The sequence below is a fragment of the Pongo abelii genome, chromosome 18 (assembly GCF_028885655.2).
Source record: "Pongo abelii isolate AG06213 chromosome 18, NHGRI_mPonAbe1-v2.0_pri, whole genome shotgun sequence".
Lineage (NCBI taxonomy): Eukaryota > Metazoa > Chordata > Mammalia > Primates > Hominidae > Pongo > Pongo abelii.
The window spans coordinates 4,789,975-4,810,741 of record NC_072003.2 but is presented as its reverse complement, the minus strand read 5'-3'; the positions used below and the strand labels follow the sequence as shown (position 1 = coordinate 4,810,741).

Below are 20,767 nucleotides of genomic sequence, written 5' to 3'. Positions count from 1 at the left end.
GCAATCATAGCTCACTACAGCCTTGAAATCTTGGGAGCAGGTGATCCTCCCACCTCAGGCTCCCAAGTAGCTGGGACTACAGGCGTACGCCACCACACCTGGCTAATTTTTTTTAAATTTTTTTTGTAGAGATGGGGTCTTGCTATGTTGCCCAGGCTGCTCTTGAACTCCTGGCCTCAAATGATCCTCTTGGCTTGGCCTGCGAAAGTGCTGGGATTACAGGCGTGAGCCACCTCGCCCAGCCCCAGATCTGATTTTTAATAAGTGCCCCAGGCCAGGTGGGAACCACTCCCAGCGGGAGCAGTCTGGGAGTCTTGGGGAGGGCCGGGCTGGTGCCAGGGCTGGCAGTGCAGGTGTTTTCCGGCAGATGCAGAGGCCCTACCAGGTGTGCTTGGAGCCCCTGGTCGCAGGGGCATCTTAAAAAAAAGGGGGCTGCGCACGTGGGCTAGGACTAACTCTAGGGGAGCCAGAGGTGGGCCTACGAAATCGCCACATGCCCCAGACCTTGAATGTGACACAAAGAACCTGGAGCCTCCCATGACTTCTCTAAGCCTGGAAAATCGAAAGCAAAACCAACGGGAGGCCGGACGCGGTGGCTCACGCCTGTAATCCCAGCCCTTTGGGAGGCCGAGGCGGGTGGATCACCTGAGGTCAGGGGATCAAGAGCAGCCCTACCAACATGGTGAAACTCCATCTCTACTAAATACAAAAACTTAGCTGGATGTGGTGGTGCATGCCTGTAATCCCAGCTACTTGGGAGGCTGAGGCAGGAGAATCACTTTAACCCAGGAGGCGGAGGTTGCAGTGAGCCGAGATGGCACCATTACACTCCAGCCTGGGCAACAAGAGTGAAACTCCGTCTCAAGAAAAAAATAAATAAATCAGGAGGGTTTATGGGAAAAGCCTCACTTCCGACTTATCTTGGAAACTGGAAGATTTGGTGCAAATTCCCTTAAGGCCATAACTGGCTGAAACTGACCATGGCACTGGGGACACAGCCTGGCCTGCCCCTGCCAGCCTGCTCCATGCCACCATAGCCATGCACGAGTCCAACTCCTGCTTGGGAATCAGCTGGAATCCCTGAAGGGGGTCTGTCTTTTCACCACGGGGAACTTCAGAAGTAAATGCCCTGTCCAGTGGGGTGGGATGAACGGCGGTGTGCAGGGCTCCCCCTGGAAAGGGCTGTGAAAACAGACGGCTTGTTCTGGGAGATGCTCTTGGTCGAGGGGGACTCACCAGGGGCTGCTGAGTGTCCCCAGGGTCTTTGCAGCGGTCCAGCCAGGGTTCTCTGAGAACACCCTGTGGCCAGCCACAGGGAACCAGGCTGTCTCCGAGGCTGGCTGCGGGGCTGGGTGGGGCTGTTGTGGCCCTGGAGGTCTCTGAGGGGCTTTCACAGCAGTCCCTGGCACAGGACAGATGAGTCCTTTGACTCCGGTCTTCCTCCCTGAATAGGGAAGACCTCCTAGGTTGGCCAGAATGGAGATCTTTTGACACAAGGCTACTTCTAATTCCTGCGTTTGGAAAGTTCTCTGGGTTTTTGAGCACTGCTCATATTTGGGCAACGGATGTATTTCAACAGAGCCTTAAAAGAACACGGCTGTTTTGGAGGTGAGGGGCTGCCGAGTCCTTCTGGGGAGGGCAGGAATTGGGGGCCCCTTCCAGGATGACCAAGGACTTGTCAGTGGCACAGCACTAGGCACCGGGGAGCCTGCTGGCCAAATTCTGCTCTGCTTCCCGGGGTCATCTCTCATCTCCTGGGGAATTGCAAAGCCACGATCTTGATGGAGTCGTTTTGCCCTCATCCCAGTGCAGCCACGAGCAAGGCGAGGGAGGCAGAGGAGAGAAACCCTTCTTTGCCGGTTGTGTGTGTGGAAGGTCTCTGCCTAGAGCTCGCACATCCATGGAGAGTCAGAAGTCAAGCCAGCCAGGACAGTGGGTGTTGGGGGTTGGAGGGAGCATGTGTTGATTCCCGCATCCCTAAGAAGTCGCTGCATGCCAAGCACTTCCGTCTGGTGCCTGAACTTCCACCCTGGGCGGTCCACCTTCGGGTACTCACAGTGCCCTTTTCCAACACACGTGCTGGCGTCCGTTGTTTATCCCTTAGTGTTAATGAGTTCAGGGTCCTTGAAAGGGAGAACAGGTTGAATGACCTTTCACTCGCAGGGGTGGACTGGGCTGGGCCTGGCAGTGTGAGGTAGTCACCACACAGCATCTCTTCTATTCCAGCAGCACCTCAAGGTGGGACCTTCCTTTCCCTTCCTGCCTACCCCATTCACAGAGCCCCACGCCCCTCCCTCCCTCCCCACATGACCAATTCATCTGTCTTCTTTTTTTTTGTTTGAGATGGAGTTTCGCTCTTGTCCCCCAGGCTGGAGTGCAGTGGCTTGATCTTGGCTCACTGCAACCTCTGCTTCCTGGGTTCAAGCGATTCTCCTGCCTCAGCCTCCTGAGTAGCTGGGATTACAGGCGCGTGCCACCATGCCCAGCTAATTTTTTCTATTTTTAGTAGAGACGGGGTTTCATCATACTGGCCAGGCTGGTCTCAAACTCCTGACCTCAGGTGAGGTCTCCCAAAGTGCTGGGATTACAGGCGTGAGCCACCACGCCCGGCTGGAAAAGTGTTTTTAAAACCACTTGGTGTTGTATTGAAAATAGATCAAGGAATTAAATTGGCTTGTTGGAAAATTCACTCTAGAAAGCTGTGTTTATATGGCAATGTAGAATGAGAATGTGCACTGTGCGGTTAGTATTTACATGCACAGGATAAAACAGCCACTGGGTCAGCATGGGGGTCCCCTACACAGACCCCTCCCCTCTATCCAGGGCCCCAGCACCCTTTCTGGGCCAGGCTCAGGGCCCTGGGTCTCAGCCGGGGACGGGACTTGGTGGGGGTGGGGAGGGGCATATGGGTCTCAGCCTCGGATGTGGAGGGGACTTGGCAGGGGTTGGGGGGCGCATGGGCCTCAGCCTCGGACGAGGAGGGGACTTGGTGGGGGTGGGGGGGCGCATGGGCCCCAGTCTCAGACGTGGAGGGGACTTGGCGATGGGGGACGCAGTGGGGTGGGGCTCACGGGTTGGCGGGCTCCTCGGGGGGCTTCCTGCCGACTCGGGACTCAATGTATGGAGCTCTTGAGAGCCTCGTGGACCCTGGGGCCTGCTGGGGGTCCCTTAGGGGTGGAATCAGCGGTGGCAGCAGCGGCAGAGGTGGCAGGGAAGGTGGTTGAGCTGGCATCGTCGGGTGAGGGCCCGAGGCAGCTGAGCAGGCACTGGAGCGGGGGCACGGGGCTGGGAGGGGCAGGAGAAACCCCAGATGTGTGCCAAGAACCTTCCTGGGAGACACTAGCCTGATGGGGCCAACCCCACTAAAGAGAAGAGAAGCCCAGGACTAGTAGCGCTGTACAGGCCATGGCCGGCTGGGCGCCATACCTCGCCTGGGCCCTGGGCACCCTAAATGTCCTGGGTGGGTGACCCAAGATAAATGACACCAGGAATGTTTGCTTAAATGGAGCAGAGCCCCCGGGAGAGAACATGGAGCTTGGAGTCCACGGATCTGGGCTCAGCTCCCAGCTCACTAGCTCTGTGATCTTGGGCCACAGCTCAAGGTGACCCAGCCTCCGCTCCCTCCTCTGTGAAATGGGCAAACAGTGCCTACCTCACAGGAGTTGGGATGAGGTTCTGATGAGATAAGGGAGAAACTGCCTTGTAAACTGTAAAGTACCCTCAGATGCCTGCTACATGGTGATTCGAACCAGAGGAGCTCAGTTCCTTCCAACCTCAGTTCCCTTGTCCCCACCCCTGCAGCTGGGTGGACACTGGGGACAGATGCCTGGCCTGGGCACTGGGGATGGCACCGGGGCCAGGAATCATCTCTGAAGTGCCATGGGCATGCAAAGCAGGCAGGAGGTGGAGGACGTGGACAGGAGAGCCGAGGCGGGGTGTGGGGGATGGGATGAGACGAGGAGGGACTGGAGACCCTTCCAGAATCACAGCTGGGCCGGGGCTGGGAACCAGGTACTCACGGGGGCAGATGGCGCCAAATAGGGCACTGGAGTGCACACGGTCATACAGACTTTGTGACGGGGGACACGGAGCCTTCACAGCTTAGCAGAAAAGAAGAGAGAAAGGTGTGGGTGGCATCCACCCCTGGGCCTGTGTCAGGCTGATCCCAGCACCGGCCAGGCTTCTCCCTCTGGTGGGACCAACCCCATTTCCCAGGCTCCCTGGTCCATTCCTTTATGGGATAATCAATGTTCCTCCCTCCTTGCCTTCTTTTTTTTTTTTTCTTGAGGCAGGGTCTCCGCTCTGTCGTCCAGGCTGGAGCACACGCAGCCTTGAACTCCCTGGGCTCAAGCAATCCTCCTACCTCAGCCTCCCGAGTAGCTGGGAGTACAGGTGTTCCCCACCAGTCCCGGTTAATTTTTTAAATGTTTCTTAGGGAGGAGGTCTCGCTATGTTGCTCAGGCTAGTCTTGAACTCCTGGGCTCAAGCTATCCTCTCACTTTGACCTCCCAAAGTGGTGAAATTACAGGCGTGAACCATTGCGCCCAGCCTTCCTTGCCTTCTTGAGTGGATAGTGTCTCAAGGCTAAGACAGAAAAGAAGCCTCTTTGAAAGTAACTCTAGGCCAGAGAGGAGTGCGACGTGATTTCATCACAGTAAGCCACAGGTGAAATGCTGGCAGGGCTATTTATGGTTTAGCTGTCCCACTGCGGGCCAGAGCACCTAAATGCCCCCATCTTCCTGTCCTTCAGCTTTGTTTTTTTTTTTCATTATTTGAAGTAAAATCCACATAACATAAAATTAACCAGTTTAAAGTGCACGATTCAGAGGCATTTAGGACACACACAGTGTTGCACACCACCGCCACCACCTTGTTCTGAAACTTTCCCATTACCCCAAAAGGGGCCCTGTCCCCATTAAGCAGTCACTCTCCCTTTCCCCGCCCCAAACTCCAGCCCCTGGAAATCACCAATTTTCCTTCTGTCTATAGATTTTCCTATTCTGGACATTTCTTTTCTTTTTTCTTTCTTTTTTGTTTGAGACCAAGTCTCATTCTTTTGCCCAGGCTGCAGCGCAGTGGCGCACTCATGGCTCACTGCAGCTGGAACCTCCCGGGCTCAAGTGATCCTCCCGCCTCAGCCCCGCAAGTAGCTGGGACTACAGGGTGCCTCACTATGCCCCGCTAATTTTTGTATTTTTTGTAAAGGCGGGGTTTCACCATGTTGCCAAGGTTGGTCTAGAACTTCTGGGCTCAAGTAATCCTCAGGCTTCAGCTTCCCAAAGTGCTGGGATTACAGGTGTGAGCCACTGTACCTGGCTTTGAGTCTGTTTTGAGTTAGAAAGTTCTTTTGGGGAAATAAATGAGTGACAACAGCAAACTGATCAAGATCTGGCCACAGACAGGTTTCCAACTGATTTCTAATACAGAAGGTCCCTGATTTATGATGGTTTGACTTACCACTTTTCAGCTTTAAGATGCTATAAATCCGTCACAATTTCAATGTAATATACAGTAGTCAATAAGTTACATGAGGCTGGGCGCAGTGGCTCACACCAGTAATCCCAGCACTTTGGGAGGCCAAGACGGGTGGGTCACTTGAGGCCAGAAGTTCGAGACCAGCCTGGCCAACATGGCAAAACCCCATCTCTACTAAAAACACAAAAATTATCCAGGCGTGGTGGCGCACGCCTGTAGTTCCAGTCACTTGGGAGGCTTCTGAAGAGGGAGGATTTCTTGAGCCCAGGAGGTTGAGATGGCAGTGAGCTGAGATCGCCCCACTGCACTCCAGCCTTGGCAACGAGCGAAACTCCGTCTCAAAAAAAAAAAGATAAAGCAGTTGACACCATCATGATTCAAGTCGTGGCTTGCTGTGCGGGTCTTGGGAATGAATGAGCCAAGGGGGAAAGCCCCTCCCTCTAGATGACAGCCCTTGGGGAGGCCAGTGAATGAGTGGGGACAGGACTGGGTGCATCAGATGTGGACTCCATCTGCCCTGGCCCCCCGGCAAGCAGCCCTCACTCAGCTGGTCATTTGTGAAACTCCTTGGCAGGTTGTTGGAGGGTGAAGGAGGTGGGGCAGGGCCTGGCATGAAGTTGGGGTTCATTAAATATTAAATATTAGCCACTGTTGTGATCCTGCCTGGTGATCCCTGACACCCAGCCTGAGCCCTCCCAGCAGATACCAGGCAGGGGGCAGGGGTTGGAACGGCCAGTCCTCTCAAGGAGAAGCCACATCCCACCCGGGAGAATGCAGGGTTTGAGACGGTGTCTGGTCCGCCTGGAAACAGGGTGTGTTGAATGGTGCTCCCCAAAAAGATACATCTCCTAGAAGCTGTGAATGTGACCTTATTTGGGGAAAGGGTCTTTGCAGGTATAATTAGGTTAAGGATCTTGAGATGAGATCATCCTGGGTTAGGTCGGGCACAAATCCAAAGACAAATGTCCTTATGGGGGACAGAGGAGGGGACACAAAGAAGAGAAGCTCACATGGGGACAGAGGAGTGCCAGGGAGTGCCATCGGCCCCAGAAGCTGAAGAGGCAGGGAGGGACCCTCCCCAAGCCTTTGGAGGGAGTGCAGCCCTGCTGACTCCTTGATTTAGGATTTCCAGCCTCCAGGACAGAGGGAGGATCAACTCTGGCTGTATTTTGTTTTTGTTGTTGTTTTTGTTTGGTTTTGTTCTGTTCTGTTTTTGTTTGTTTGTTTGTTTTTGAGACAGGGTCTGGCGCTGTCACCCAGGCTGGAGTGCAGTGGTGAGATCATGGCTCACTGCAGCCTCAAATTCCCGGGCTCAAGCGATCCTCCTGCCTCAGCCTCCTGAGAAGCTGGGACTACAGGTGTACGCCACCACGCCCAGCTAATTTGTTGTTGCCCAGGCTGGAACTTCAGCTGTTTTTTTTTTTTTTTTTTTTTGAGACGAAGTCTCGCTCTGTTGTCCACGCTAGAGTGCAGTGGGGTGATCTTGATTCACTGCAACCTCCGCCTTCTGGGTACAAGTGATTCTCCCGCCCCAGCCTCCTGAGTAGCTGGGATTAATGGCATGTGCCACCATGGCCAGCTAATTTTTGTATTTTCAGTACAGACGAGGTTTCACCATGTTGTTCAGGCTGGTCTTGAACTCCTGACCTTGTGATCCGCCCGCCTCGGTCTCCCAAAGTGCTGGGATTACAGGCATGAGCCACCGTGCCCGGCCAATGGGAGGGGATACTACATGGACCAGGGAATGAAGGAATTTCAGCTGTTTTAAGCCACCCTGCTTGTGGTAATTTGTCTTGGCAGCCCCAGGAGACGAATGCAGGGTGCCTCCTCTGCCCAGCACATTGATGAAACAGTCCCCCTTCCCTTCTTCCACGTCTGGTCTTTGAGTCAATGGAGGTACAGCGTTGGCAAGAAAGAATTTCTGCCGGTGGGCCAGGCGCAGAGGCTCATGCCTGTAATCCTTGCACTTTGGGAGGCTGAGGCAGGTGGATCACTTGAGGCCAAACATGGTGAAACCTCGTCTCTACTAAAAATACAAAAATTTAGCCGGGCGTGGTGGTGCGTGCCTGTAATCCCAGCTACTCGGGAGGCTGAGGCAGGAGAATCACTTGAACCCGGGAGGTGGAGGTTGCAGTGAACCGAGATCGCACCACTGCACTCCAGTCTGGGCGACAGAGCAAGACTTCGCCTCAAAAACAAACAAACAACAACAACAACAAAAAAAAAAACAGAATTTCTGCGGGTGGAGTTCAGGCCCCGGCCATCTTGTGGCTCTGGGATTGCTCCTTATGGGGCGGCGTGTGGCTCCCACCCAGGGGCAAAATTTAGAACTCCTCATCCCCAAGGGGGAAGAGCCTTCAAGGGGTGTGCAGAGAAGGCTCCTGTTTTTGTCCTTCGAACCCAGTGATGGACTCCAGAGTCTTGGGGTCCCAGCAGGAGCCGGCCAGAGCCGGGCCTCAGCACTGCAGCAACCACATCGGCTGATTCCAGATGTGCACAAGTCTGGGTCTCCCGCTGGCCCAACCCTTGCCTGTGATATTAACACACAGCCTCTGGGGTCTGGCCCAAGTCTCCTCCTTGTCACCCCACTGCCCCACCCCAGTCTCTGACATTCAGGGAGACTCGGCATCCTGAGCTCCTGCCTGCGACTGGCTTCCACCCACCACAGGGCCTTTGCACCCACCGTTCATGCCACACGGCCACTCTCCTCTCACCCGACCCCTTCATCCAGCTAAGTCCTAGTCCCTCTTCAAGGGCTTCAGGGCAACTGTCCAGTCCCTCCTCCGTGGACTGGCGTCCCTTGGCACCAGCCCAGCACCTTTCCTAGCCCATTGTCCTTCGTCACAGGTCATGGTCCTGTGGCCACAGCCCTCTCTCTGGTCAGCTGTTGATCTCAGGAACAGCAGATCCTCGCTCCCGCAGTCTCCCTCCCCCATTGCAAACACCGAGTCTCCTGGGGGCCTGCTGTGACCCAATTTTTGTGACTGACTGTGTGAGGACTCCCCGGTCAGGGATAGTGCTGGCTCTGGGCCCCACCTGCACCCTCTCGCCCTGCCCAGCAGAACCAGGGCCCCAGGCAAGGGTGCCCCAGGGAGCCCTACGCCCCTCACCTGCCAGATCCTTTGCGATGGCCGACGGCTGAGCCCCGCTCTGGCTGTTCATGCGGCCTTTGTACAGGATCCCATCCACGCCCAGGATGTCCACCTCGGCCTGTTGGATGGCCCAGGTCCCGGGTTACGGAGCCCCCGACCCGATCTGCCCCTGAACTTTGGCACACGCAGAAGCCCAGGAGACAGAGTGCAGCCTCTGCTGGGGTCGCCACTGCTCGGAGCCCGGTCCCACACCTGGGGCTGGAGTGCACTGACATCCACCCTCTGAGAAGGAGGCCCCGGCCAGACTCACGCTGTCATAGTCGATCACATGGGGATCCCCGTAGGGATAGAGAGTCGACAGGTTGCAGGACTTGCACTTGAGGCCGGTGGCATTTTGGGGGCCATCACCCCAGTCCTGCTGACAATCCTCCTGGATACCGAGGTCCTGGATCTGCAGCCGCTGCTGTTCCCTGCGGCAGGGCAGTGGGTCAGCAGCGACCTGGAGACCCTGCACCCCAGAGCCCAGGACAGGCCCCAAGGGCCTGGCCAGTGTCAAGGGAAGACCAGCATTTCTTTCAGCTTGTGTTTAGCTGGCACAGCCAGGCAGGCCTGGGGCCTGGTGGATGGATACAGACACACACAGTGGGGCAGAGGAATCAAATGGAGACCTGCATTTCCCCAGATCCAGCCATTTCCCTTTGGACCCCTGGCCTGAAGAGCGTGTCCTTCTAATCTCTTGATCTCAAGAAGCCAGGGAGGGAGGGTGGCAGAGTCAGCACAGGCCCCCACGTCCCTTTCCTTCCCATGGCTGTGGTGACTATTCACCAGTTCTTCCCCCACCTGGCCAGACGTCCCCACAGCAGGGTTGGAGGCTGGGGAGATCCATAGAGCTGTGGGATGTCAGGAGGTTGAGGGGTGGGGCTGGGACCCAGGGAGCCAGCTGGATGCGGTGGAAACCTGAGGGTTTGGACATCAGCCCTGGACTTGCTAGCAGTGACCTTGGACAGGTCATTGCAGTTCTCTGAGCCTCAGTTTCTTCAACTGTGACATGGGATGGTACCAGGATACATCTTAGAGGGCAGCTGTGACGACTCAACAAGGCCAGGTGAGCCCCAGCGGTTGGCACAGTGCCTGCCGGGCACAGCAGCGGCTCCCTGAGGGTCCCCCATCATCACCCATTCCCTCCGCCAAGAAAAAGGGACACGGGCATAGGAACCCTAGCTCACAGGGGCTTGTGAGATTTAAATAAGAAACCGTCTAACAGTTCTTGGCCCACAATAGATGTGCAGTAAATATGTCAGTTCCTCCCTCCGCCATCATCTCGTGGGCCTGTCTGCCGCACCAGCCACCTCTCGGAGTGCCTGTCTTGCGAAGGGCTGGCCATGTCCAGGACAATCTTAGGTCCCTAGGCCTGGAGGATGTGTCTCTGCAGGAACAGGGTTCCCAGGCTCCAGAGCGGCCTCCACGTAGGGCGGCCTCCATGCGGGGCGCCCACCCTGCTCACCTCATCTGTTGCCGCTGCAAGTACTCGTAGCTGTTGGCGCTGGCTGGCCGCAGCCGGGACAGCAGGTGGGCTTTGCGGATGGTGATCAGCTGTCTGTTGGAGGACAAGGGCGCAGCAGGGGCTGTGGGAGGCGTGCTAGGCCAGCAGAGGGCTCGGCTCCCACCCCTCCAGGAAGCCTTCCCAGCAGGAGGAAGGAGGTACAGACTCAGGTCACCACCCTCGAATGCCAGAAGCATCCACAGCATAGAAGTAGAAGGGCCCCCCCCCCACGAGAGGCATCTCAGGAACTCTGATCATCACAGTAAGACACAAAAAACAATTGTTCTATTTCCAAAAGTAAAAACCAGGCTGGGCGCGGTGGCATACACCTATGATTCCAGCACTTTGGGAGGCTGAGGTGGGCGGATCACTTGAGGTCAGGAGTTTGAGACCAGCCTTGCCAACATGGTCTTTTTTTTTTGATATGAGGTCTCACTGTCACCCAGGCTGGAGAGCAGTGGCACAATCCTAGCTCACTACAGCCTCGAACTCCTGGGCTCAAGCCATCCTCCCATCTCAGCCTCCTGAGTAGCTGGGACTATAGGCAGGCGCCATCATACAGGGCCGCATATTTGTATATTTTTGATGGCTGTGGAACAGTGTGTGTGGACATGTGTATCTTGAAGGCTGGGGAACCCTGTATATGAGTGTGGATACACATGGCACATAGAGAATACTGTACACGGATGTGTATGGACTTGATGGTACAGACAGTGGATGTGGATGTGCAGATACCTGGTGCATAGAGAATGCTGCATGAGGACGTGTACGGACTTGATGGCTGTAGAACGCTGTATATGAATGTGTAGACACACAGCATGCATGGAACGGTTCACGTGGAGGTGCATGGAGATGACCTCCATGGGCCCCACAAGCCCTTAGGGCCGGGGCACCCTGGGCGGTGGTACTCACGGGCCAGTCATAATCTCCACGGGCCGGTCACAGGAGATGCACTTCACGCGCTCGAACAGCTTCCTGAAAGGCACATGGTCATCAGCCGCTGCCCCTGCCGGGCCCAGGCCGTGTGTGGGAGGCTGCAGCCAGCCAGGGCCCCAGGGCTGCATCTCTCCTGCCAGTGCCCGGCCCAGCTCAGCCCCACAGGCCCTGCAGTCTCCAACCACTCTTGTGGTTTCTCTGCCGCCCTAAACTCAAGGGATGGTCTTTAAAGCTGTGTGAGGGGTGGTCTGAGGACAGGAGCCCATAAATATTGGGTCCCTCTGCCTGGGGCACTGTCTGGGTGGGGGTCAGGGGTCCTGGATCTGCCCAGGTCCCCTTCCCTCTCTGAGCCTTGGTTTCCCCATTGGCCGGAATAGGGCTGGATCACCTCTGCCAGCTCAGGCCAGAGCTTCCCTCTTCCTCAGTGCTGTCAGCCGCAGCCAAGCCCCCGTCCCCTCATCCACAGGTCTGGAATCTTTCCTCCCGGAGCTTCCAGGGTGTGTTCCCCACAGCCTGGGCAGCAGGACCCCTACCAGGAGGGGCTCGGGCAGGCACTCACCTCCTAAAGCCGGCAGCACTGTCAGGATCCAATCTTAAGCCCTCAATCAACAGCTTCCGGACGATTTTCCAGACCTCTTCCATTTCTTTCTTCAAGGGATCCAGATCACTGTGGACTAGCTGCCAACAGCCAAGGGGAAGACGAGAAAGAATAGTCAATGAATTCACACCCTGCCTCCTTCCAGAAGAGGGGTTGCAGCAACCTGGGAAGTTACAGGGTGTAACAAAATTCAACTAAAATAGTGAGGGCGTCTGGGAAAGGGAAAATGACACAGCTTCGATGAGGCTCAACCCCTACTAGATGCTATTGGTAGAGGGGAGCTGCAAGGTGAGTTTCCTAGCAGCCGAAGCAAAAAACACCATCAGCTACTGTCTCCAAAAGACCAAATCAAACCAAGCTCAACTGCAGGCTGGGTGGTCTGTGAAACCTTTCTCGCAATGGTCCCACTGCACCTGACATTCACACACTCAACACATGTTTATTGAGGGTCTGTATGTAAAGTGGGCAGCTTTATGGCGTATAGTATATTTACAGAGTTGTGTGACCATCATAATCAATTGTATTTATTTATTTTTAATTTTATTTATTTATTTTTCAGACAGAGTCTCACTCTGTTGCCCAGGCTGGAGTGCAATGGTGCGATCTCTGCTCACTGCAACCTCTGCTTCCCGGGTTCAAGCAATTCTTCTACCTCAGCCTCCCAAGTAGCTGGGACTACAGGTGCGTGTCACCACGGCTGGCTTTTTTTTTTTTTTTTTTTGAGAGGGAGTTTCGCTCTTGTTGCCCAGGCTGGAGTACAATGATGCAATCTCAGCTCACTGCAACTCCCACCTCCCGGGTTCAAGCAATTCTGCCTCAGCCTCCCAAGTAACTGGGATTACAGGTGCGTGCCCCCACACCCGACTAATTTTTTTTTTTTTTTTTACTTTTAGTAGAAATGGGGTTTCACCATGTTAGCCAGGCTGGTCTCGAACTCCTGACCTCAGGTGATCCGCCCACCTCAGCCTCCCAAAGTGCTGGGATTACAGACGTGAGCCACCACGCCCAGCCTAATTGCCACCACACCCGGTCTTATTTATTTACTTTTGTTTTATTTTATTTATTTATTTTTGAGACGGAGTTTCACTTCTGTTGCCCAGGCTGGAGTGCAACGGTGTGATCTCGGCTCACTGCAACCTCCACCTCCTGGGTTCAAGCGATTCTCCTTGCCTCAGTCTCCCGAGTAGCTGGGATTAAAGGCCCCCACTACAACATCCAGCTAGTTTTGTATTCTTAGTAGAGACAGTGTTTCACCATGTTGGTCAGCCTGGTCTCAAACTCCTGATCTCAAGTGATCCACTCACCTCTGCCTCTCAAAGTGCTAGGAATACAGGTGTGAGCCACCACACCTGGTCAAAAATATATTTTTTAAGTGGAGATGGAGTCTCGCTGTGTTGCTAGGACTGGTCTCAAACCCCTGGGCCCAAGTGATCTTCCCATCTCAACCTCCCAAAGTGCTGGGATTACAGGTATCAGCCACTGTGCCACCTGAGGGAGTATTTTTTTTTGAGACGGAGTCTCGCTCTGTTGCCCAGGCTGGAGTGCAGTGGCGCGATCTCGGCTCACTACAAGCTCTGCCTCCTGGGTTCACGCCATTCTCCTGCCTCAGCCTCCTGAGTAGCTGGGACTACAGGCGCCCGCCACCACACCTGGCTAATTTTTGTTGTATTTTTTAGTGGAGACAGGGTTTCACCATGTTGGTCAGGATGGTCTCAATCTTCTGACCTCGTGATCTGCCTGCCTCAGCCTCCCAAAGTGCTGGGATTACAGGTGTGAGCCACCACACCTAGCCGATGGAGTATTTTTTTTAAGTTACAGAAATGGTGACATTTCACTAATAAATATTTGAGCGTGATAACATTTTATTATATAACCACAACACTCTTACCATGTTTAATACAATTAGCAACAATTCCTGAGTTGGATGTCATCTCCAGCCCATTTGTAGACCTGGTTCAATTAAACCAGGAAACAAATAAAATCTCTTCATGTGTTGCTTTTGGTTGTTCTGAGCCTTTTTTTTTTTTTTTTTTTTTGAGATAGTGTCTCACTCTAAGTGCCTGCCAGGGTGCTCCTGCTGCCCAGGCTGGAGTGCAGTGGCACGATTTTGATTCGCTGCAGTCTCAACCTCCCAGGCTCAGGTATTCTCTCACCTCAGCCTCCTGAGTAGTTGGAACTGCAGGTATGTGCCACCACACCCGGATTTTTTTTTTTTTTTTTTTTTTAGGACAGAGTTTCACCATGTTGCCCAGGCTGGTCTTGAACTCCTGGGCTCAAGCGATCTGCCTACTTTGGCCTCCCAAAGTACTGGGATTACAGGCGTGAGCCACCACACCTGGCTGCAATGTCTTTTATGATGGAAGGTGGTCACCCTCCATCATCTCTCTAATATCCTGTTGGTCACACAAGCTGGTCCCATTCAATGTGGGAGGGGGCTACACAACCGTGTGAATACCAAGAGGTATGGTTGGCGACTGCCCTGGAGGCTAACTATGCCACTCTCCTGGCTGGGTAAGCGCAGGGATGTGGGATGGAGGAGGAGAGTCTCTGAGGGACCATGACACTCATTCATTTATTCATTCATCATTTACTACTGCCAGTGATGTATCAGACCCCAGGGAAATGTCTAGAGGAGTCATACCCCTTCTTCATAGTAGACTGGAACAGTTGGTCCAACGACAGTGCTACATGGTTCTTGCAACTGAGGTGGCTGGACTGGCCCAAAGAGGTTAAATTAGGTTTAGAATCAGGCAGCTCTGGGTTTGAGTCTCAAGCTCCACCATGAGAAGCAGCGTTTCCTGAGGGAAGTATAATAACCTCTCTGAGGCTCAGTGTTCTCCTCTGTGAAATGGGGATCAATTCATTTATTGACTATGTATGGGGCAGGTGCCCAGAGTGAGGCCCTGTATGAAAAAAAAAAAAAAAAGACATTGCTGCTTCTTCCTTCCCCTCTTGGATCATTTGCTCTGGGAGATGTCAGCTGCCATGTCATGAAGACACTCAAGTGGCCCAAAGGCAGAGTCCATGGGATGAGGAACTGAAGAGTGTTACCAACAGCCATGTGAGGGAATCTTCTTTGAATTGGCTCATCCAGCCTCATTCGAGCCTTCAGATGAGACCAGCCCTGGATGACATCTTGACTGCAATTTCATGGGAAACCCTGAGCCACCCAGCTAAGCTGCTGGGTCACTCCCAAATTCTTGCTCCTCCTAAACTGAAAACGTTTGTTGTTTGCAGTTGCTAAGTTCTGAGTTAATTTGTTAGGAATAAAGTGAAAATCAACATGGCGGCACTCACCTTGGTGTTCACGTCCTTGCTGAGCTCCTCCACAGCCTTCTTCCAGCTGTCCTCATGGATCGTGACCTTAAAGAGCATGCCCTGAATCATCTCGTTCAGCTCCAAGGCCACAGTCTCCAGGTCAACTCGGCTTGCCTTGCCTGCCAGGGCGCTCCTGTCGGCTTTCTAGGGAGACAGGGAGCTCAGGGAGGTGTGGCTGCTGGGATGGAGGAAGGCAAAGCTGGGAGACATCACACCCCTTGGGTCTGGTGCTTCTAGTTTGGGACTCTGGACTTTTAGCCTTGGCTTAAGTGCAACCCTGGGGTCTACATGAATTCAAACATGATCTCGAGATCAAAGCCAAGGTTTTCCTATAACAGGGAAGTTGATGTATGATTTTATTATTATATTATGTGTTTTTTTTTGAGACAGGATCTTGCTCAAGGTTGCCCAGGCTGGATTGCAGTGGCGCAATCATAGCTCACTGCAGCCTCCCCCTCCTGGGCTCAAGGGATCCTTCCACCTCAGCCTCCTGAGTGGCTGGGACTACAGGTATGCTCCATCATGCCCAGCTAATTTTTAAATTTTTTTGTAGAGATGTGATCTTGCTATGTTTCCCAGGCTGTTCCCAAACTCTTGGCCTCAAGTGATCCTATCTTCTCGGCCTCCCAAAGTGCTGGGATTACAGGTATGAGCCACCCTGTGCACAGCTGATGTGTGATTTTCAAGTAGAGTGTTAATAATCCTCAATTGCTGAAAATGGGAGTTGATGTGACTCCCGTTTTCCTTTCTTTTCTTTTCTTTTCTTTTCTTTTTTTTTTTTTTTTTTGAGACAGAGTTTTTGCTCTTGTTGCCCAGGCTGGAGTGCAATGGCATGATCTTGCTTCACTGCAACCTCTGCCTCCCATGTTCAAGCGATTCTCCTGCCTCAGCCTCCCAAGTAGCTGAGATTACAGTTACCTGACACCACGCCTGGCTACTTTTTGTATTTTTACTAGAGACGCAGTTTCATCACGTTGGCCAGGCTGGTCTCGAACTCCTGACCTCAGGTGATCCACCCGCCTTGGCCTCCCAAAGTGCTGGGATTACAGGCATGAGCCACTGCACCCAGCCGACTCCTGTTTTCAATATGAACAAAGGGGGAGGGAAATTCTGGAAGACTCTCTGGCGGGCTTTGCCTGGATGGCGCTGGTTCCCTGGGTAGGGGAACAGGGAAGGCAGAGGAACCTCTGCTCACTCACCTCTCTCAGCTCCTCCTCCATCGTGCTCTTATTCACCTTGTTCATTTCCAGTCTTTTGATTTGAGCCTGGAGAGTCTAAGAACAGAAGCACAGGCATGTCTGCCATCCTGGAGAGCCTTGAGGATAAAATGCCAACCTCCCACCTCTACCATTGCCATGTGCTGGGGAGGGATAGCGGGCCGTGTGGACAGCAGGCAGGTGGGCATGGACGTTAGAAGACTCAGGCTCAAGGGCTCCAGGTGCCCAGATGAGAAGGGAAGGAACGTGCGACTTGGGACAAGCTGTCCCCTCAGAGGTGGTATCATAGGAACTTTCCTCCACGGGGAGTTAGACCCAAGGAAGGAAAGCACAAACCAATGTGGACGATCTCGCTCCCTGGATGTTTAAGGCATGTTTACTACTTCTGATCTGTCCTGGGGTCCCAGCAGGAATTCCATTCTACTATCAACCGAGCACTTATCACAGCCACACACACTGTGCCCAAGTGTTAGGGAAAAACCTCACGTCCCATCCCCACAACTCCACAAAGAACCAACTGCCCCCATGAATTCCACCCTCTCTCCAATTACTAGATCCCCCTTGTAATAGGAGCAGCAGCTGGTCGGCTTGGAAGAGCCTCCATTTCCCCAGAGGGTCAGGCCATAGTTCCTACAAAGCTGCAAACAGACTTCTACTTCTCTCTTCCTGTCGGGTGTCCCTCTCACACTTACCAACAGAACTCTGGACTTTTAGCTGGAACCCAGCTGCCCAGAATCAAGACTCCATTTCACAGCCTCCCTTATAGCTTAGTGTGGCCACTGGCGTGTCAACAGAAGTGAATGGGTATCTTTAACGTGTGTTTTGTTTATTTTTTTTTAACAGAATCTGCTCTGTCGCCCAGGCTGGAGTGCAGTGGCACGATCTCGGCTCACTGCAACCTCCACCTCCCGAGTTCAAGAGATTCTCCCGCCTCAGCCTCCCGAGTAGCTGGGGTCACTGGCACCCAACACCACGCCTGACTAATTTTTGTATTTTTAGTAGATATGGGGTTTCACCATGTTGGCCAGGCTGGTCTCAAACTCCTGACCTCAAATGATTCGCCTGCCTCAGCCTCCCAAAGTGCTGGGATTACAGGTGTGAGCCACCGCGCCTGGCTCCAATATGTAGTTTTCTATCCTTCCCCCTCTCTCTATTATCCTGAGTCTCCTGTGTCCATTATCCTGCTCGGTCTGTCTTTGCACACCCATGACTTAGCTCACTTACAAGTGAGAACGTGCAGTCTTTGCTTTCCACTCCTGAGTTGCTTCACTTAGAATAATGACCCCGGCCTCCATCCAAGTTGCTCCAAAGCCAAGGGACACCTTGAGCCACCAGAAGCTGGGAGAGGCGAGGAGGCTCCTCTGAGCTTTCAGGTGGAACACAGCCTATGACACCTTGATTTCAGAATTCCCGCCTCCAGAACCCCGAGAGTGATTTGCTGCAGCAACCGCAGGGAACTGATCCAACCAGCAGGTGGCAGAATCAGGATTCAAACCTAGGCACGTCTGTTCAAAAGCCTGGGCTCTGAACCACAGGCACGCCAGGCCCCCTCCCAGCCCAGCAGGCTTGGGCTCGTTTCTTTGCTGGAGTCTCTGTTTCCTCCTCTTTATTTTAATTTTAATTTTTTTATTTTAATTTTTTGAGGTAGGCTCTTGCTGTGTCACTCAGGCTAGAGTGAAGTGGCTTGATCACAGCTCACTGCAGTCTCAGCGTCCCAGGCTCAAGCACGCCTCCTGCCTCAGCTTCCGGAGGAGCTGGGACTGCAGGTGACACCACCCACCTGGATTTTTTTTTTTTTTTTTTTTTTTTTTGTAGAAACAGGGGTCTCACTATGTTGCCTCAGGCTGGTCTGGAACTCCTAGGCTCAAAGGATCCTCCCCCATCAGCCTCCCAAAGTGCTGGGATTACAAGAGCCATCAAACCTGGCCTTATTTATGCTTTTTATTTTTATTTTTTGAGACAGGGTCTCAGTCTGTCACCCAGGTTGGAATGCAGTGGTGCGAGCTCGGCTCACTGCAACCTCCACCTCCCAGACTCCAGTGATCCTCCCACCTCCGCTTCCCCGGTAGCTGGGACAACAGGTGCAAGCCACCATGCCAGGCTATATTCATGTTTTATAATCTTATTATTTTGGCTGGGCACAGTGGCTAATGCCTGTAATCCCAGCACTTTGGGAGGCTGAGGTGGGTGGATCACTTGAGGTCAGGAGTTCGAGACCAGTCTGGCCAACATGGTGAAACCCCATCTCTACTAAAAATACAAAAAAATTGGCTGGGCACGGTGGCTCATGCCTGTAATCCCAGAACTTTGGGAGGCCAAGGTAGGCAAATCACCTGAGGTCAGGAGTTCGAGACCAGCCTGGCCAACGTGGTGAAACCCTGTCTCTACTCAAAATAAAAAATTAGCCGAGTGTGGTGGCAAACGCCTGTTACCCCAGCTACTCGGGAGGCTGAGGCCGGAGAATCGCTTGAACCCGGGAGGCAGATGTTGCAGTGAGCCAAGATTGCGCCATTGCACTCCAGCCTGGGCAACAGAGTGAAACTCCACCTCGAACAAAAACAAAAAACAAACAAAAAAAAAAACACAAAAATTATCTAGGCATGGTGGCACTCGCCTGTAGTCCCAACTGCTCAGGAGGCTGAGGCAGAAGAATTGCTTGAACCCGGGAGGCGGAAGTTACAGTGAGCCAAGATTGCGCCACTGCACTCCAGCCTGGGCAACAGAGCGAGACTCTATCTCAAAAAATAAAAAAAAAAAAAAAAATTAGCCAGGCAAGGTGGCACACGCCTGTAGTCCCAGCTACTCAGGAGGCCGAGGTGGGAGGATCACTTGAGCCTGGGAGTTCAAGGATGCACTGAGCCGTGATTAGGCCACTACGCTCCAGCCTAGGTGACAGAGCAAGACCCCAAGTGACACTGGGAAACCTAAGTCTTACATGTAAGTCACATGGTGGAGAGCAAGACAGAGACACAGTCATGAGATCTTGCTCCCATCCTGCATTTGTCACCGTGCTACTGCCTTGTGTCATCTAGAGGATTGCTATCGGACTTAAGAGTTACTGTTATTCCTCGCAATGGTTTTCCTAACACTAGTTGTGGAGTAATTCATCCTTCCTGTAGTGGTCATATGCTAAAATCTTAGATCTGGTCTTCTTGGCCTTTTTTTTTTTGAGATACAGTGTTGCTCTCTCGCCCAGGCTGGAGTGCAGTGGTGCGATCTTGGCTCACTGCAGCCTCTGCCTCCTGGGCTGAAGCAATTCTCCTGCCTCAGCCTCCCAAGTAACTAGGATTACAGGCATGCGCCACCACGCCTGGCTAATTTTTTTTTGTATTTTTAGTAGAGACACAGTTTCACCATGTTGGCCAGGCTGGTCTCAAACTTCTGACCTCAAGTAATCCGCCCACGTCGGCCTCCCAAAGTGCTGGAATTACAAGTGTGAGCCACCATGCCCAGCCTTCTTGGCCTATTGATCTGCCTATTCCCACACTAGTTCTACATTACTTTTTATTTTTCTTCTTTAACTATTGGTAATACAAACCATTTGTGTGGTTCAAAATCCTAAGATTGTATTTTAGTTTACTTTAGTTTTTGAGACAGAGTCTCACTCTGTCACCCAGGCTGGAGTGCAGTGGCATGACCTCGGCTCACTGCAACCTCCACCTCCTGGGTTCAAGTGATTCTCCTGCCTCAGCCTCCCTAGTAGCTGGGACTATAGGCGTATGCCGCCACATCTGGCTAATATTTTTATTTTTATTTTTTTTAGCAATGGGGCCTTGCCGTATTGTCCAGGCTGGTCCTGAAGGCCTGGCCTCAAGGGATCCTCCTGCCTTGGCCTCCCAAAGTGCTGAGATTTTTCCCAAGGTGGAGTTTCGCTCTTGTTGCCCAGGCTGGAGTGCAATGGCGCAATCTCGGCTCACTGCAACCTCCGCCTCCCGGGTTCAAGCGATTCTCCTGCCTCAGCCTCCCGAGTAGGTGGGATTACAGGCACCCGCAACCATGTCCAGCTGATTTTTTTGTGTTTTTAGTAGAGATGGGTTTTCATCATGTTGGTCAGGTTGGTCTTGAACTCCTGACCTCAGGTGTTCCGCCTGCCTCAGCCTCCCAAAGTGCTGGGATTACAGGCGTGAGCCACGGCGCCTGGCCAGCAATGAAATCTTGATAGCACAAGAGCCAGGAAGCTGGGACAAGGGTCCTGGGACAAGGGATGTGCTCTGTTTCAGCACACGTGGCAGGGCTTCATCAGCTTCAGAGTCTTTCTAATAAGTGACAACTATGGACATGCAGGCAGACACTGCAGCCCCCGCTCACCCCCATGCAGAGTCTGGCGTAGCGCTGGGTGCACGTTGGACATGCTGAATGGAACTGGCTCCAGCTCCATGGAGAAAGGGCACCAAGATGACCCCAGGACATGGTGGCCTGGGACTCTCTGAAGAGCAATGTTGGCAGGAGACCTGGTTCCTGGCCAGTGGTGCACGGTCTGAGCACGTACCCCTGCGTGCAGTCCACCCACACTCGGCCCAGCATCTCCAGAGACAGCCAACCCTCCTGTCCACCCCCACTTCATAGGTTGTGAATTGGTTCCCCTTTA

The 20,767-nt window shown here is 53.3% G+C and overlaps 1 protein-coding gene across 3 annotated transcripts in view; it reads right to left on the bottom strand.

Annotated features, from left to right (window-relative positions):
- Window positions 1–131: 131 nt before the first annotated feature.
- Window positions 132–20,767, bottom strand: part of C18H16orf96 (chromosome 18 C16orf96 homolog) — a 47,633-nt gene continuing 26,997 nt past the window's right edge. For 2 of the 3 annotated variants that reach the window (XM_002826095.5, XM_054533376.1), the window contains 9 exons: window positions 16,162–16,236; window positions 14,942–15,106; window positions 11,606–11,724; window positions 11,023–11,085; window positions 10,072–10,164; window positions 8,878–9,037; window positions 8,586–8,685; window positions 4,020–4,100; window positions 2,326–3,285 (listed from right to left, as the gene is read on the bottom strand). In XM_002826095.5, coding sequence (XP_002826141.2) covers window positions 3,068–3,285; window positions 4,020–4,100; window positions 8,586–8,685; window positions 8,878–9,037; window positions 10,072–10,164; window positions 11,023–11,085; window positions 11,606–11,724; window positions 14,942–15,106; window positions 16,162–16,236 — 1,074 coding nt within the window. In that variant the 3' untranslated portion in view covers window positions 2,326–3,067. Of the gene's footprint in view, window positions 2,124–2,325; window positions 3,286–4,019; window positions 4,101–8,585; window positions 8,686–8,877; window positions 9,038–10,071; window positions 10,165–11,022; window positions 11,086–11,605; window positions 11,725–14,941; window positions 15,107–16,161; window positions 16,237–20,767 lie in introns of those variants that run through there. The other variant, XM_054533378.1, reaches the window with a different exon arrangement.